This window comes from Branchiostoma lanceolatum, chromosome 4 (assembly GCF_035083965.1).
Source record: "Branchiostoma lanceolatum isolate klBraLanc5 chromosome 4, klBraLanc5.hap2, whole genome shotgun sequence".
NCBI classification, from domain to species: Eukaryota; Metazoa; Chordata; class Leptocardii; order Amphioxiformes; family Branchiostomatidae; genus Branchiostoma; species Branchiostoma lanceolatum.
In genome coordinates this window covers 32,619,524-32,635,397 of record NC_089725.1, presented here as the reverse complement: position 1 = coordinate 32,635,397, position 15,874 = coordinate 32,619,524, and the positions used below count along the sequence as shown (strand labels likewise).

The 15,874-nt window shown below is 47.1% G+C and overlaps 1 protein-coding gene across 22 annotated transcripts in view; it reads right to left on the bottom strand.

Moving 5' to 3' along the window:
- LOC136434078 (bifunctional glutamate/proline--tRNA ligase-like) overlaps positions 1–15,874 on the bottom strand; it is a 28,437-nt gene that overhangs the window by 5,276 nt on the left and 7,287 nt on the right. For 4 of the 22 annotated variants that reach the window (XM_066426790.1, XM_066426791.1, XM_066426787.1 and 1 more), the window contains exons 14-31: positions 15,604–15,714; positions 15,081–15,217; positions 14,424–14,478; positions 13,829–13,981; positions 13,101–13,213; positions 11,674–11,770; positions 11,278–11,304; positions 10,286–10,447; positions 9,735–9,947; positions 9,370–9,573; positions 8,731–8,943; positions 8,333–8,542; positions 6,099–6,338; positions 3,932–4,158; positions 2,269–2,530; positions 1,593–1,745; positions 990–1,091; positions 292–414 (exon numbers count right to left, since the gene is read on the bottom strand). In XM_066426790.1, the coding sequence (XP_066282887.1) occupies positions 292–414; positions 990–1,091; positions 1,593–1,745; positions 2,269–2,530; positions 3,932–4,158; positions 6,099–6,338; positions 8,333–8,542; positions 8,731–8,943; positions 9,370–9,573; positions 9,735–9,947; positions 10,286–10,447; positions 11,278–11,304; positions 11,674–11,770; positions 13,101–13,213; positions 13,829–13,981; positions 14,424–14,478; positions 15,081–15,217; positions 15,604–15,714 (2,802 nt within the window). Of the gene's footprint in view, positions 1–192; positions 226–258; positions 415–989; positions 1,092–1,592; positions 1,746–2,268; positions 2,531–3,931; positions 4,159–6,098; positions 6,339–6,659; positions 6,684–6,830; positions 6,855–7,000; positions 7,025–7,169; positions 7,194–8,332; positions 8,543–8,730; positions 8,944–9,369; positions 9,574–9,734; positions 9,948–10,285; positions 10,448–11,277; positions 11,305–11,673; positions 11,771–13,100; positions 13,214–13,828; positions 13,982–14,423; positions 14,479–15,080; positions 15,218–15,603; positions 15,715–15,874 lie in introns of all 22 variants that reach the window. The other 18 variants (XR_010755697.1, XM_066426779.1, XM_066426794.1 and 15 more) reach the window with 16 other exon arrangements.

Sequence of the window (15,874 nt, the reverse complement as noted above, 5' to 3'; positions counted from 1 at the left end):
TAGCTCTGCCGCTCGCTGAGATGTAAACCTCCACTGTGGTGGTGTAATCTGAGTTTCTTACCTGAATAGCTCTGCCGCTTGCTGAGATGTAAACCTCCACTGTGGTGCTGAATCTGAGTTTCTTACCTGAATAGCTCTGCCGCTCGCTGAGATGTAAACCTCCACTGTGGTGGTGTAATCTGAGTTTCTTACCTGAATAGCTCTGCCGCTCGCTGAGATGTAGACCTCCACTGTGGTGGTGTAATCTGAGTGTCTTACCTGAATAGCTCTGCCGCTCGCTGAGATGTAAACCTCCACTGTGGTGGTGTAATCTCCCCCAGCAAACTTCTCTTTCTCCGTCTTCCTTCCTCGGATCACCGGGATGGCCATCAAGTCCTCGTACACACGCGCATACAGCTCCAGGATAGCCAGGACCTGGGGGGAACAAGGTGTCAATCAACTTCTCATCAACCAATCAGAACCTGGGGAGCAAAAGCTGTCAATCAACTTCTCATCAACCAATCACATAGCAGCTCCTTGTACACATGGGCATACAGCTTCAGGATAACCAGAACCTGGGGGGGGGGAGGTGTCACTCAACTTCTCATCAACCAATCACACCCTGGGAACACAAGGTGTCAATCAACTTCTCTTCAACCAATCAGGACCTGGGGAGCACAAGATGTCAATCAATTTCTCATCAACCAGTCAGAACGTGGAGAGCACAAGCTGTCAATCAACTTCTCATCAACCAATCAGCTAGCAGATCCTCATACACAGGAGGAACCAGCTGAAATCTGGTGTGTACATTTCTTCAAAACCTACACACTGTTGAGGAGATGAAAATTAGATGTGCACCCATAACTGCAGGCTGAGAATAGTGTGTGTGGAGACAATCTTCCATTTCCATCAGAATGTTGGCCCTGACTGTACATGTTGCATAAAAGTGATAACAATCAGTAGCCAGTAGTGGCTACATGAGGAAGAGCAGAACAGAAGGGAGAAGTTACCTCTTCATCAGCCTCGTCCTTGGTGGCGAATGCGCTGTGCCCCTCCTGCCACAGGAACTCTCGCGTTCGCAGGAACGGCTGTGGGTGTTTGAACTCCCACCTCTGCAGGGGAAACACACCTCATGAAACAATGGAAACATAGCAGGTCCCAGTTTGATCTAAATACAGTTTTCGCTCACTAAAAAGCTATTTTTCTGGGATCCACTGATCTACACAAAAACGACAGATGCTAAAGGAACTTCCCGTTCTCTTTTCAGCTAACTGTGGATCAACCTTTAGCATGTACAATGTAGTATCCAGGACTGCAATCTTTAGCATGTACAATGTAGTATCCAGGACTGCAATCTTTAGCATGTACAATGTAGTATCCAGGACTGCAATTTTTTCCTGGCTGTCCATCACAATTATCAGTTCAACCAATGAGAGAATGGCTGCATGTGCATCAAATGTTTGCCTTTTAATTTTAATTATTTATTCTGAATTTCTATGTGTTGATGTAAGTGAACGGGAGTATCGGACTGGTCTATTGGGTGAGCAATGGCAGCTGAGATTCAAACTCACCAAAAAAAGTTCCACTGGTTATATTTGATAGACAGAACTCACCACAACATTGTTCCACTGGTTGTACTTGATTGGCAGGTCGCGGTGGGACTTGATCCACTTGGCGTACGCCGGGTACATGACCGTTTCGCTCGTGGGGCGGATGGCGATGGGCTCCGCCAGGTCCGTGTCACCTGACTTGGTCACCCAGGCAACCTACGAGTGACAGGAATGAAGCATGATGGGTACCAGTATCTCTCTGATATACTCTGACATGTCAATATCATCATCAACATTATCATCATCATCATCATTATTATCATTATCATCATCATCATCATACATACAGGTCTTTTCACTTAAACAAGTTATCAAGACTCCATTATGTTCTTTAAAGTAAACTATGGACGGCCTCTTCTCCTTTTGAAGTCACTGACGAAAGACAGCGGATGCTGTCAAACGTTTAAACGTCTGACTGTTTCAAAATTTTATCCAGTTGCTTGAGTATCTATTTTTGGCGTATCTCCTCCTTTTGGCTCCCGTAGACCAAAGGAGCAGTTAAAGATGAAGTATGAACACTTGATCGTGTAGAAAGGATTTTGTTACGGTATCTAGTGATTTACCAACATGAATTCGAAACTATTCACGGATATTTCATCATCTACTCCTGACTTAATGTACAGGGCCAGATCAGGGTTTTCTACTCATTTGTTTGTTTGTTTGTGTTTTCCATTTTTACCTCCGGCGCGAAGTCCGCGATGTGATCTTTCTCCCTCTCCAGCGCGGCCTTAGACACGAAGATGGGGAAGTAGACGTTGTCGACGCCCATCTTCTTAATCTCCGCGTCGAAGAAGTCCTTGATCTTCTCCCAGATGGAGTAGGAGGTCGGGCGCAGGATGTAGCAGCCGCTCACGTCGTAGTACTCGATCATCTCCGACTTGGTGATGACCTGGGAGTACCAGTCGCTCAGGTTCTCCTCCTTCTTAGCCTCCAGACCCAGTCTGAGGGGACGGCAGACGGATGGGGATCAGTACAAACAAACAGACTCTCCTACCAAACTCTCCTAACCCCAACCCTACCAGTCAGACAGGTTCTCCTCCTTCTTAGCCTCCAGACCCAGTCTGAGGGAACGGCACGGGGAAGGGGATCAGTACTCTCCTAACACTAACCCAAACCCTAACACTAACATTCGCTCAGGTTCTCCTCCTTCTTAGCCTCCAGACCCAGTCTGGGGGACGGCACAGGGAAGGGATCAGTACTCTCCTAACATTAACCCAAACCCCAACCCTAACCTCAACTCCAACCCTACCAGTCAGACAAGTTCTTCTCCTTCTTAGCCTCCAGATCCAGTCTGAGGGAATGGCACCGGGAAGGGAATCAGTACTCTCAATCAACACTAACCCTAACCCTAACACTAACCCAAACCCCAAGTCCAATCCCAACCCTACCAGTCGCTCAGGTTCTCCTCCTTCTAAGCCTCCAGACCTAGTCTGAGGGAACGGTAGAGGGAAGGGGATCAGTAATCTCCTAACAGTACTTTCCTAACCCTAAGGGCCTAACCTCAACCCCAACCACAACCAGTCAGATAGGTTCTCTTCCTTCTTAGCCTCCAGACCAAGACTGAGGGGAACGGCGGGAAAAAGGCGATCAGTTTCTGGTCTCCAAACATGTAGCCTGCTAGCCTAGGTACTGTCTACCATAGTTACTGCTAGTGCTGGCTCTCCCTTTTTGCTTGCTCCAAGGAAACAAAAAGGCAGAGACACCAAGAACCTTTTATAGTTGTGTGTACCAGTCTTTATTATCCATGTTGAATGTTGTGTTTTGGTTTACTTCTACATGCAGCATTGTATCTCCTCCAGGTGGGTTTTGCATAAAGAAACAGCATACATAGCTAACCGTATGAGACACGTAGTCGGCCTAAAACCAGTTCATCAACAATGCAGTTTTCTTTCAACCCAAGCTATCACGCCCCCCAGCACACATCAGACCAGTGGCCAGATGTTGTGGGTTGAAAAACACAAAGGTTTTTCTGACCATCAGACTTTTTTGACAGTCCTTCACCCAAAGCAGACATTGAAAACTATAGGGGCTCAGCAGTACTGAAAGAAGAAGAAAACTTTAAGATTTTCCACCCCAACATCTGCTTGGAGATTCTGCAGTTGTACCAGCCCTGCCCAACCCTACATGCAGCCTCAGGCAGAATACATTGTTTTCACCCACACTACCAACTGGATTTGGGGTTAAACCGACGTTTTGGGGGTTCTCACCCAAAATAGGGGGTGACAAGGAGGGAAAAGTCACTCTTTTTAACCCTCTTCTCACTCCTTGGGGCCAGGTAGAATGGTGTAAGGACCCCGAAAAGTTCGTTTAATCCCAAATCCAGCTGGTAGTGATAGTCTCACCTGGTGACTTTCTTGGGGCCCGGCATGGCTCCTTCCGGCTTCGCTGCCTCCTTGGCCGCCTTCTTGGGCTGATCTTTCTTCTGCTCCTTCTCCTTCTTTTGTTCCTTTTCCTTCTTCTGTTCCTTCTTGCCCTTCTTGCCGCCGGCCGGCGTGACGTCCTCCCCCGTCAGAGACTTGAACTGATCCTTCAGCGCCAGCAGCTGTTTCACCTCAGCATCCACCTGGGCCTGGGGCAAAGGTCACAGGTCACACAAAGGTCAGGGAACTGGGACAAACCAACCTACTGCGCTCCCTGCTTGTTTTACTTTTTTAACAATTAAAAATAAAATCAAAAGTAAAATATAGATAGAAAGAATACAAAAATAAGTAGAAACATGTCCTTTGGAAGTCACTGATGAGGAAACATTAAGTTTTAAAAGTATTCTTAAGTTTTAAAAGTATTCTAACACCTTTAAAAGTATTCAAGGTGCTCAAATGACAAAGCACATTCTCCCAACTCTACAGCCTACTGTTTATGTGCTACTGAATACATCTGTAACATCAACATGGATTAAATTCAACATCCAGTAACTCTGACAAGTAAATGCATAGAACAACCAAGGACAACAAAAAGGTCAGGTTATGAATAATTCATTAACTGGTCCCTTGGGACGAGTATATCTGTTAAACTGTCATCAGGACAGCCTGGACCAATTATAGCTTTACCCATGGCTGGGTAATTACTGATTCCCAGAACTCCGTATCTTTCATTCTCACACAACAAACAGGCACCTGGAGCACAAACTCTCCCAGCTAAGCCCAGAGTTAGTCAGCTGTCAGTGAAGCTGTTGACAGAACCACACCTATACCTGCCCCTGCTGTTCCTATTGTTCCCTGCCTCCGTATGTCCACAACGAGCCTTGAAACTCCCGGCACACTCTATTGTTGCCCTGCCACATCAGCATGAACTTTCACCTCCGACCCACACATTTGCTGAGGCCCCAGCTGGTTCTGGCTGCCCATAATTTGTAAACAAAATGCCTGATTTTTGTGTGGTTTAATTGCCAAGGCCTAAGCAAGTGCCTGCTTTTTTGTCCTGAACAAAACATTTGATTCAAGCATACTGTGTAAATATCAATTTTTGTCGCCAATTAAACAAAAGGCTCTTTGTGTCAAAATTGATCTTTTTAACCAATTTTTAAATAATGACGATTTTCATATTTCATTACCTGCAAATGATTCAAGTCTAATCTATTCATCTATTTACAGGTTTGCGATAGCGAAACCTATGTTATTTTTCTTCACGCCATGTTGTTATTTACTTTAACCTGGGTAGCCCCTACAACTCTCTGAGATAGTTTGGCACATTTACATAATATCAAGGAGGTTAAATACTTCGATAATATGTATATTAAGTTAAGAAGTAGAGGCAGGGTCTCCCAAGCTGCTGTGTTAGAAATCTAAAGTCTTTTAACACAGAGCAAGGAGGTTTCAATATCTCAAGAACTACAGGGCCCAGAAAAGATTTAAAACCAAACATAAACCACAGTGACCGTTAAGTACACATTTTGACAAAGTGGGTTTGCTTCCTACAGTCAGTTTTGTGATGTGTTATATTCCCCCTACCCTGACCGCACACTGCCCTTCAGTTGGCGCAGTGTTCCCCTGTTCCGGTGTGTACATGTTTATGTGTGCACGTATGTGTGTGTGTGTGTGTGCATGTATGTTATATCTACCCTACCTTGTCCGCCCCGCTGCCCTTCAGTTGGCGCACCGTGTTCCCCTGTTCCAGTGTGTGTGTGCATGTCTGTGTGTGTGAGTGTGTGTGAGTGTGTACATGTATGTTATGGCTCCCCTACCTTGTCCGCCCCGCTGCCCTTCAGCTGGCGAACAGTGTTCCCCTGTTCCTGTGTGTGTATACATGTATGTGTGTATGTTACCTTGTCCGCCCCGCTGCCCTTCAGTTGGCGCACAGCGTTCCCCTGCTCCTGTGTGTGCGTGTGAGTGTGTGTGTGCGTGTGAGTGTGTGTGTGAGTGTGTATACATGTATGTTATATTCCCCCTACCTTGTCCGCCCCACTCCCCTTCAGTTGGCGCATAGCGTTCCCCTGCTCCTGTGTGTGTGTGTATACGTGTGCACGTATGCGTGTGTGTGTGTGTGTGTACATGTATGTTATGGCTCCCCTACCTTGTCCGCCCCGCTGCCCTTCAGTTGGCGCACCGTGTTCCCCTGTTCCTCGATCTGAGCCTTCAGCTTCTCCGCCTCGGGGCTGGACCCGCCCGACGTCTCGGGAGACGCCTTCTCCTGGTTCTTCCCCTCCTGCTTCTTCTTCCCGTCCTCCTTGGGCGGCTTCCAGTCCTTCCCCGTCAGGTTCTTGTAGTCGGCCTTCAGCGCCAGGAGCACCTTCACCTCCGCATCCATCTGGGCCTGGGGAACAATACAGTACAGGTAACACATAACTTTCACCTCCGCATCCACCTGGGCCTGGGGGAACAATACAGTACAGGTAACACATAACTTTCACCTCCGCATCCACCTGGGCCTGGGGGGACAATACAGTACAGGTAACACATAACTTTCACCTCCGCATCTACCTGGGCCTGGGGGAACAATACAGTACAGGTAACACATAACTTTCACCTCCGCATCCACCTGGGCCTGGGGGGACAATACAGTACAGGTAACACATAACTTTCACCTCCACATCCACCTGGGCCTGGGAACAATACAGTACAGGTAACACATAACTTTCACCTCCGCATCTACCTGGGCCTGGGGAATAATACAGTACAGTAACACATAACTTTCACCTCCGCATCCACCTGGGCCTGGGGGGACAATACAGTGCAGGTAACACATAACTTTCACCTCCGCATCCACCTGGGCCTGGGGGACAATACAGTACAGGTAACACATAACTTTCACCTCCGCATCCACCTGGGCCTGGGAACAATACAGTACAGGTAACACATAACTTTCACCTCCGCATCTACCTGGGCCTGGGGAATAATACAGTACAGTAACACATAACTTTCACCTCCGCATCCACCTGGGCCTGGGGGGACAATACAGTGCAGGTAACACATAACTTTCACCTCCGCATCCACCTGGGCCTGGGGGACAATACAGTACAGGTAACACATAACTTTCACCTCCGCATCCACCTGGGCCTGGGGACAATACAGTACAGGTAACACATAACTTTCACCTCCGCATCTACCTGGGCCTGGGGACAATACAGTACAGGTAACACATAACTTTCACCTCCGCATCTACCTGGGCCTGGGGACAATACAGTACAGTAACACATAACTTTCACCTCCGCATCCACCTGGGCCTGGGGACAATACAGTACAGGTAACACATAACTTTCACCTCCACATCCACCTGGGCCTGGGAACAATACAGTACAGTAACACATAACTTTCACCTCCGCATCCACCTGGGCCTGGGGGAACAATACAGTACAGGTAACACATAACTTTCACCTCCACATCCACCTGGGCCTGGGGGACAATACAGTACAGGTAACACATAACTTTCACCTCCGCATCCACCTTGGCCTGGGGAACAATACAGTACAGGTAACACATAACTTTCACCTCCACATCCACCTGGGCCTGGGGGAACAATACAGTACAGTAACACATAACTTTCACCTCCGCATCCACCTGGGCCTGGGGGAACAATACAGTACAGGTAACACATAACTTTCACCTCCGCATCCACCTGGGCCTGGGGGAACAATACAGTACAGGTAACACATAACTTTCACCTCCGCATCCACCTGGGCCTGGGGGAACAATACAGTACAGGTAACACATAACTTTCACCTCCCCATCTACCTGGGCCTGGGGGGACAATACAGTACAGGTAACACATAACTTTCACCTCCGCATCTACCTGGGCCTGGGGGAACAATACAGTACAGGTAACACATAACTTTCACCTCCGCATCTACCTGGGCCTGGGGGAACAATACAGTACAGGTAACACATAACTTTCACCTCCACATCCACCTGGGCCTGGGGGAACAATACAGTACAGTAACACATAACTTTCACCTCCGCATCCACCTGGGCCTGGGGGAACAATACAGTACAGGTAACACATAACTTTCACCTCCACATCCACCTGGGCCTGGGGGAACAATACAGTACAGGTTACACTTGAACTTCAACAATACAAAGATTTCTGCAGGGCTAAAATGACCCCTGCAACCTACCATCTGCAGAAAATGTGCGGTAGAGGCCTGCTAACTCCTCTGGCATGTCATACAGTCAATTTCTACTATTATATATAGCAACATACGGAGCCTGGTAGATAATGAGAAAGTAGTATAGAAAACTTGCAATTGATTGATTAATTCATTGATTGATTCATTTATTTAATCAATACAAACTGTTCTGAGCCTGTCGCACCTTTTCAGCCTTGGCTGTCTTCAGCTGCCGGACTTTCTCCCCCTGAGCTTTAATCTTGTCGTTCACAGCGTCGACATCAGCAGTACTGGAGGCGGGGCTGGCGGCGGGGGTGGCAGGGGTATGGGCTCCAGGCTTCCAGTCCTTCCCTGTCAGGGCCTTGAACTCAGCCTTGAGTGCCAGGAGGGCCTTAACAGCAGCATCGACCTCAGCCTGGGCAGGAACACATTAGTCATTACACCTCACAATACAGCACATATTACAGCAAACATTACAGCACACACTGAACGACAAACATTTACAGCACATATCACACACATCACAGCACAGACTATATACATGTACAATACACATGATGAAGGCCTTGTCACACATTACTCAATGCTCTGTTCCTGTCCCACCTTTTCAGCCTTGGCAGTCTTGAGTTGCCGGACCTTGTCTCCCTGAGCTTTAATCTTGTCGTTCACAGCATCCACACCAGCAGGGCTGGCGGCGGGGGCAGTGGGGGCAGCAGGGGCGGGGGTATGGGCTCCAGGCTTCCAGTCCTTCCCCGTCAGGGTTTTGTACTCAGCCTTCAGACCCAGGAGAGTCTTAACAGCAGCTTCGATCTCAGCCTGGGAAGGAACACATCACAGCAAACATTACACCTTACATTACAGCACATATTACAGCACACACTGAACGACAAACATTTACAGCACATATTACACACTTCAGACCCAGGAGAGTCTTAACAGCAGCTTCGATCTCAGCCTGGGCAGGAAGACATTACAGCAAACATTACAGCCCACACTAGCACTGAACGACAAATATTACACCTCACATTACACAAACACTGAGCGCCAGGAGAGTCTTTACAGCAGCATCTATCTCAGCCTGGGCAGGAAGACATTGTATCCTCATTACAGCACATATTACACCCATTACAGCAGACATTACAGCACACTTCTGACCCAGGAGAGCACCATGTTACAGCACACATCAAACACATGATAAAGGCCTTGTTACACACATTACTCAATGCTCTGTGAATGTCCCACCTTTTCTGCCTTGGCAGTCTTGAGCTGCCGGACCTTGTCTCCCTGAGCCTTGATCTTCTCGTTAACAGCGTCCGCACCAGCGGAGCTGGCTGCGGGGGCGGCGGGGGTTGGGGCGGTGGCTCCAGGCTTCCAGTCCTTCCCCGTCAGGGCCTTGTACTCAGCCTTGAGCGCCAGGAGAGTCTTCACAGCAGCATCGACCTCAGCCTGGGCAGGAACACATTATATCCACATTACAGCACATATTACAACCATTACAGCAGACATTACAGCACATATCACACCCATTACAGCACACTTCTGACCCAGGAGAGCACCATGTTACAGCACACATCAAACACAGTACACATGATAAAGGCCTGTCCCACCTTTTCAGCCTTGGCCGTCTTCAGCTGCCGGACCTTGTCTCCCTGGGCCTTGATCTTGTCGTTCACGGCGTCCACACCAGCGGGGCTGGCCGCAGGGGTAGCAGCAGGGGCGGGTCCCTTCTTAGCTGCTCCAGGCTTCCAGTCCTTCCCGGTCAGGGCCTTGTACTCAGCCTTCAGCGCCAGAAGGGACTTCACTGCAGCATCGACCTCAGCCTGGGGATTACAGCAAACATTACAGCACGTATTACTCACCATGCACATAGTAAAGGCCTTGTTACGCACTGAAAGTACATATTACACACAATGCACATAGTAAAGGCCTTGTTACACACATTACAGCAAACATGACACACTCAAGTCTGGGCTGGAAGACCACAGGAAAGCCAGAAATACGAGTATCATCTGGGTTATCAAAATCAAGACTCTAGAAAAATTATTTATTAAAAACAAAATGCCCCATGCTTTCAAAATGCTCTTTAACTCTAAAATTTCTTCACTTCTGAGGAAAACAAAATCAACCACCTCAGCTCTGAGAGGAACCCAAAACTCACCTTGTCTGCTTTCCTGCCCTTGAGCTGCCTGACGGAGTCACCTTGAGCGGCGACCTTGTCGCTGAGAGCCTGCTCGTCGTCGGGGCTGAAGCTGGGGGACGCTTCCTCCTTGGGGGACGGGAGCTCCTTCTTAGACGCTGCCTTCTCCACCTTGTCAGCCTTCTGCAACCGTCAGGAATAATAGTTACAGCTTCGGCAAGGAAGCTTCTTTTACCATGGAAACCAAATTTGGTGTCCAGACCATTCCACAAACATTCCTACGTGCTCAAGCTCCAAGCAGATGTAAGGATTCAACTCATTCTCTGTGTCTTACACCTGTTTTTGAAACACTTACTGTGTCTTTCTAGTTATACACTTTTTTAGCGGTTTGCCTCCTTCCGTCGTACCATAACGCTAAAAACTAGATACAAAACACTGAGAACAACCTGGATCCATAGTGGTGTGAAAATTCTCATTCCAGCAACTGTCATCAGCTTCATGCTTCCTACCATCATTTGACTTTTAAAACTCTGCCATTTGCACAAAAGTCATACATAAACTCCTGAATGTCACAAACATGTTGCCAGCCTGGTCTGAGGTGAATACAGTTATACTGACAACTGTACTCTGAAAAAGTCACATTTTCCAAGGAGAAAGCCACAGTGAAAGTTAGTAGTAGTGCTTCTGATGCATTCATGATTCAGTCTCTCTTAGCTGCCAGTCCCTTCCTTCTATCCTTCATGTCACCTTCATGTGAACATGTATATCATTGGTTTCCAAAAATGTATTTCAAGAAGTCTACATAATTCTTGACCATCATCAAAGAAACAGCAAGTACTTTTTAAACTCCTGTTTACTTGTTGTGAGCATATCTGGTAGGAGTTCAGACAATAAGATCAGCTCATAGACAAAGGATCATGACTGTCACATGTACAAGAACAATCCTCAAGCATCTCATACACTTCCATCTGTGTTAGTTAACTCCACACATATGCAGAGATTTAAACTTTAACCTTTTGCTTCTTCTGCCCAGCTGCTGCCTGTGATGGGAAGTAATGAAGGTTTAAAACGGGATGTACAACACAGGAGCTGGCGTGAACCATAGCGGTTGGGTAGATGCTCTGACTTGGGAGTGATATCATGTACTTCTATAATCAACTACAGAATAAGCATGCAGACATGAAAGTGGGTTTACTGAACTAAGCATGGAATGCTACAGGAACAGGTGAGCACAGTTCTTCAGTATTAATGGCACAAGAAGGCACGAGCTGAAGAGCAAAGGAATGAAGTGTGTACAATGAAGGTACAGGTCATACACATGTATGAGGGAGTCATCAAAGACAGCAAAGCAAAAACACAACTCTATCCACAGCCTGGAAGACTGTAGCTTGTATGGGTTTGAACCTGACCTTGGACTTGGACTTGGAGCCAGCTGTGGGCATCTCCTTCTGATGTCCGTCTGGGATGTGGAACAGCACACACGGGGTGGGCTGGCAGCTGTACCGGCTGTAACACATGTACAACACACGTTACAACAAATGTTACAACACACAGTACACACGGGGTGGGCTGGCAGCTGTACCGGCTGTAACACATGTACAACACACGTTACAACAAATGTTACAACACACAGTACACAGGGGGTGGGCTGGCAGCTGTACCGGCTGTAACACATGTACAACACACGTTACAACAAATGTTACAACACACAGTACACAGGGGGTGGGCTGGCAGCTGTACCGGCTGTAACACATGTACAACACACGTTACAACAAATGTTACAACACACAGTACACACGGGGTGGGCTGGCAGCTGTACCGGCTGTAACACATGTACAACACACGTTACAACAAATGTTACAACACACAGTACACAGGGGGTGGGCTGGCAGCTGTACCGGCTGTAACACATGTACAACACACGTTACAACAAATGTTACAACACACAGTACACACGGGGTGGGCTGGCAGCTGTACCGGCTGTAACACATGTACAACACACGTTACAACAAATGTTACAACACACAGTACACAGGGGGTGGGCTGGCAGCTGTAACGGCTGTAACACATGTACAACACACGTTACATCACAATCATATTACAACACACATTACACGGGGTGGGCTGGCAGCTGTACCGGCTGTAACACATGTACAACACACGTTACAACAAATGTTACAACACACAGTACACAGGGGGTGGGCTGGCAGCTGTACCGGCTGTAACACATGTACAACACACGTTACAACAAATGTTACAACACACAGTACACACGGGGTGGGCTGGCAGCTGTACCGGCTGTAACACATGTACAACACACGTTACAACAAATGTTACAACACACAGTACACAGGGGGTCGGCTGGCAGGTGTACCGGCTGTAAGACATGTACAACACAAGTTACATCACATATTACAGCACAAACGGGGTGGGCTGGCAGCTGTACCGGCTGTAACACATGTACAACACAAGTTACATCACATATTACAGCACAAACGGGGTGGGCTGGCAGCTGTACCGGCTGTAACACATGTATAACACACGTTACATCACATATTACAGCACAAACGGGGTGGGCTGGCAGCTGTACCAGCTGTAACACATGTACAACACATGTTACATCACAATCATATTACAACACACATTACACAGGGGGTCGACTGGCAGCTGTACCCGCTGTAACACATGTACAACACACGTTACAAAGCAACACACATTACAACACATGTTACAACATACATTTACAGCACACGTTAAAACACACATTACACAGGGGGTTGGCTAGCAGGTGTAACAGCTAGAACACACATTTGTTTGTACAACACACATAAATCACCTTGGCGGCTCGTAGGGAACGTCGCAGATGTAGTAGCCGCGCCTCTGCAGCTGGATGATGTCACCTTTCTTCAGCTGAGCCAGACACGGGTCTCCTAACATCACTGTCTCCATCTGCAAATACAGTAACACAACACACCTGTTATACCTGTAACACCTGCACGGATCTCCTAACATCACTGTCTTCATCTGTGGTTTAAGATGAACAAGTCTTTTCACATCACTGTCTCTCCTTCTGGGGGGGCATCACAATACACCTGTAACACCTGCAGGGGTCACCTAACATCAATGTCTCTTCCCCATCTTCAAGTACAAGGGAAGATCTTACACTTAAGTCTCATCTTCTGAGCAAGATTGTACTGTGATTTGTACACTTAAGACCCAACTTCTTGGGAACATCTTACATGGAAGTCTCAACTTCTTCCGAACATCTTACACTGAAGTAAGATCCAAGACAGATAGGTCTCAACAGGAATGGCTGAAAACTACACCAGGTGAATGAGCAGTTTTAGAGCAGAGAGAGAACTGGACTGAGTGCGTTAAGAAGGACATTACAGAGTGCGGCCTCACCAACATGGACCCGCTGGACAGAGCCGCTTGGAGGCGCTGTGTGAAGACTGGCCGACTGCTGCCTACCCCTGCGTCAGGGAACCCCGCAGCAGTATAATATAATACTGGATACTACTACTACTACTAGAGAAGTGTTTTGACACTCTTGCTGCTCCTGACCTTGGTGTCCTTGTTGACAAAGTTCTTGAACTCGTCCTCCTTGGCGAGAACGCCCTTGGAGATGATGTGGTCGAAGTGCGTGACGACGGTCGGGGTGAAGGGGGCCTTCGGGGTGTCTGCGAGCCAGGTTAGCTTCGCTGTCTTCTTATAGTCCTGGGGAAACATGACAAAACACTTTAAACATTTGAACAGTGAGAAAGTGTGAGTGAGTGAACAGACACTTGGAAATTAAAAAAATCCCTTTATTGTCTTATTATACTATAGATCTGGGGAACAGATACCACTCTTTCAGAAAACATTTAAAACATTTGAAAAAACACTAAGTGAAACATTATGAAGAAGAGAAAACCGAGAATGGTGGAGAAAACTGTTGCCAGATCTTTTGTGGTTCCTCAAAGTGCAAATAGTTAGACTACCGTAGTACGGGATAGATAATCTATCTAGATAACAAGTGACCTGTGTGACAGGACTTTCCAAGACTTTCCAACTCTATACAATCTACCCGTGACATGCATTTGGTTTTGTTTGTCTGTTATGCTGAGGGAGTAAAGTTGTCCTCTACAGTCCAGGACATGACCAGAGAGTAAAGCCGTACCGTGTTCTCTAGGTTCAGCTGGGCATCGATGGACTCCACAGCTCCAGACTTGTTCCTGCAGGGATGGGACATTACAGTGACTTACTGAATCCTAGAAAATGTTCCTTAATCTATTGTATGTACATGTACCACAGCTTAACATCCCGTCCTACAGACTGCAACCTTTTCCAGCGTCATTAAGTCAGTTGAGTCTGCCAGGATTTGAACTGTGGATCTGCTGACTTAGTGAATCCTAGAAAATGCAGATGTACCTTAATCCATTCAGTGGACCACAGCTTAACATCCCGTCCTAAGGACTGCAACCCTTTCCAGTAGCATGCAAGTCACTGTGAGACAGATGGGGTTTGACAAGGTACCAAGGCAGCCGTTTTTGATAATAAGACAGCTGAATTTCATTCAACATCTGCTAGACTAGAACCTTTGGCTTGATAATAGAAATATCATACAGAATGTAATACTAAGTATGTAATACTAAAAGTATGACAACAAAACTAAGAAAGCATAAAAACATTAGTTTTTTATCGATGAAATTCGTTGAGTGTTCTGTATAATTGCTTGGTCGCAGCGAGGTCCCCAATGTGCTGAGGGTCCAGTGAGAACTGAGACAGGGGCTTTACCAACTTAACCTGACGATCATGAGAACATCTCCACACTCACTTGTTGATCTTCTTGACGATGACGTTTCCCCAGTTGATGAAGGTCACGACCTCTCCCTCCGTCAGCGTCGCAGCATCCTGACCATCTATGTACACCCTGGAGGAGTACCACACCTCCTTCTGCCCAACATCAGGATTCTGGGGACACAACTCTTGTTTTTTTGTTCGAGCCTCACAAATCAGCCTACTGGCCACTTTTCATTGAGGTCATGAGGGAGCAGGCGAGACTTTGACAAAATAGACACCACACACAAGATTACATGATCAGAGTCCTTATAAATCCATAAACATCCATCCTCACACTTACATCTATTACAAAAACACAAATGAAAATGAAAGTTGGTGTTTGTTTGTTTATCATCTTCGTCATCTAAAGGAAACTGTACGTACATGTACATTAAATTTGGTATTACAGCCTAGTTCATAAAAACTACCATCTTCAAGTCGACATTATTGTGCGACATGAAATCTAAATCAGTAGGATGGAGAAAGAGCCCACTGTCTCCCATGACCTATGACCTGACCTTGGGGTGCTTGGGGACCTCCTTCATCTCGTCCTTGACCCCCGGCAGGTTGATGAGCACGGCTCCGTCCCGCTGCAGCGCGTTGAAACGCGGCGCCACGGGGTCAATCACCTACAAGATGACAGGGGCAGGAACTGGTCAAACTCTACAACACATGATTTGTTTGTTTGTTTCACTAGTAAACTGCCTTTAGGCAAAACACACTTAGTCTAGTACTGTACAGTAGGTACCAGCTGCAGAAGACTGGACTGTACGTGCAAGGACTGAGATG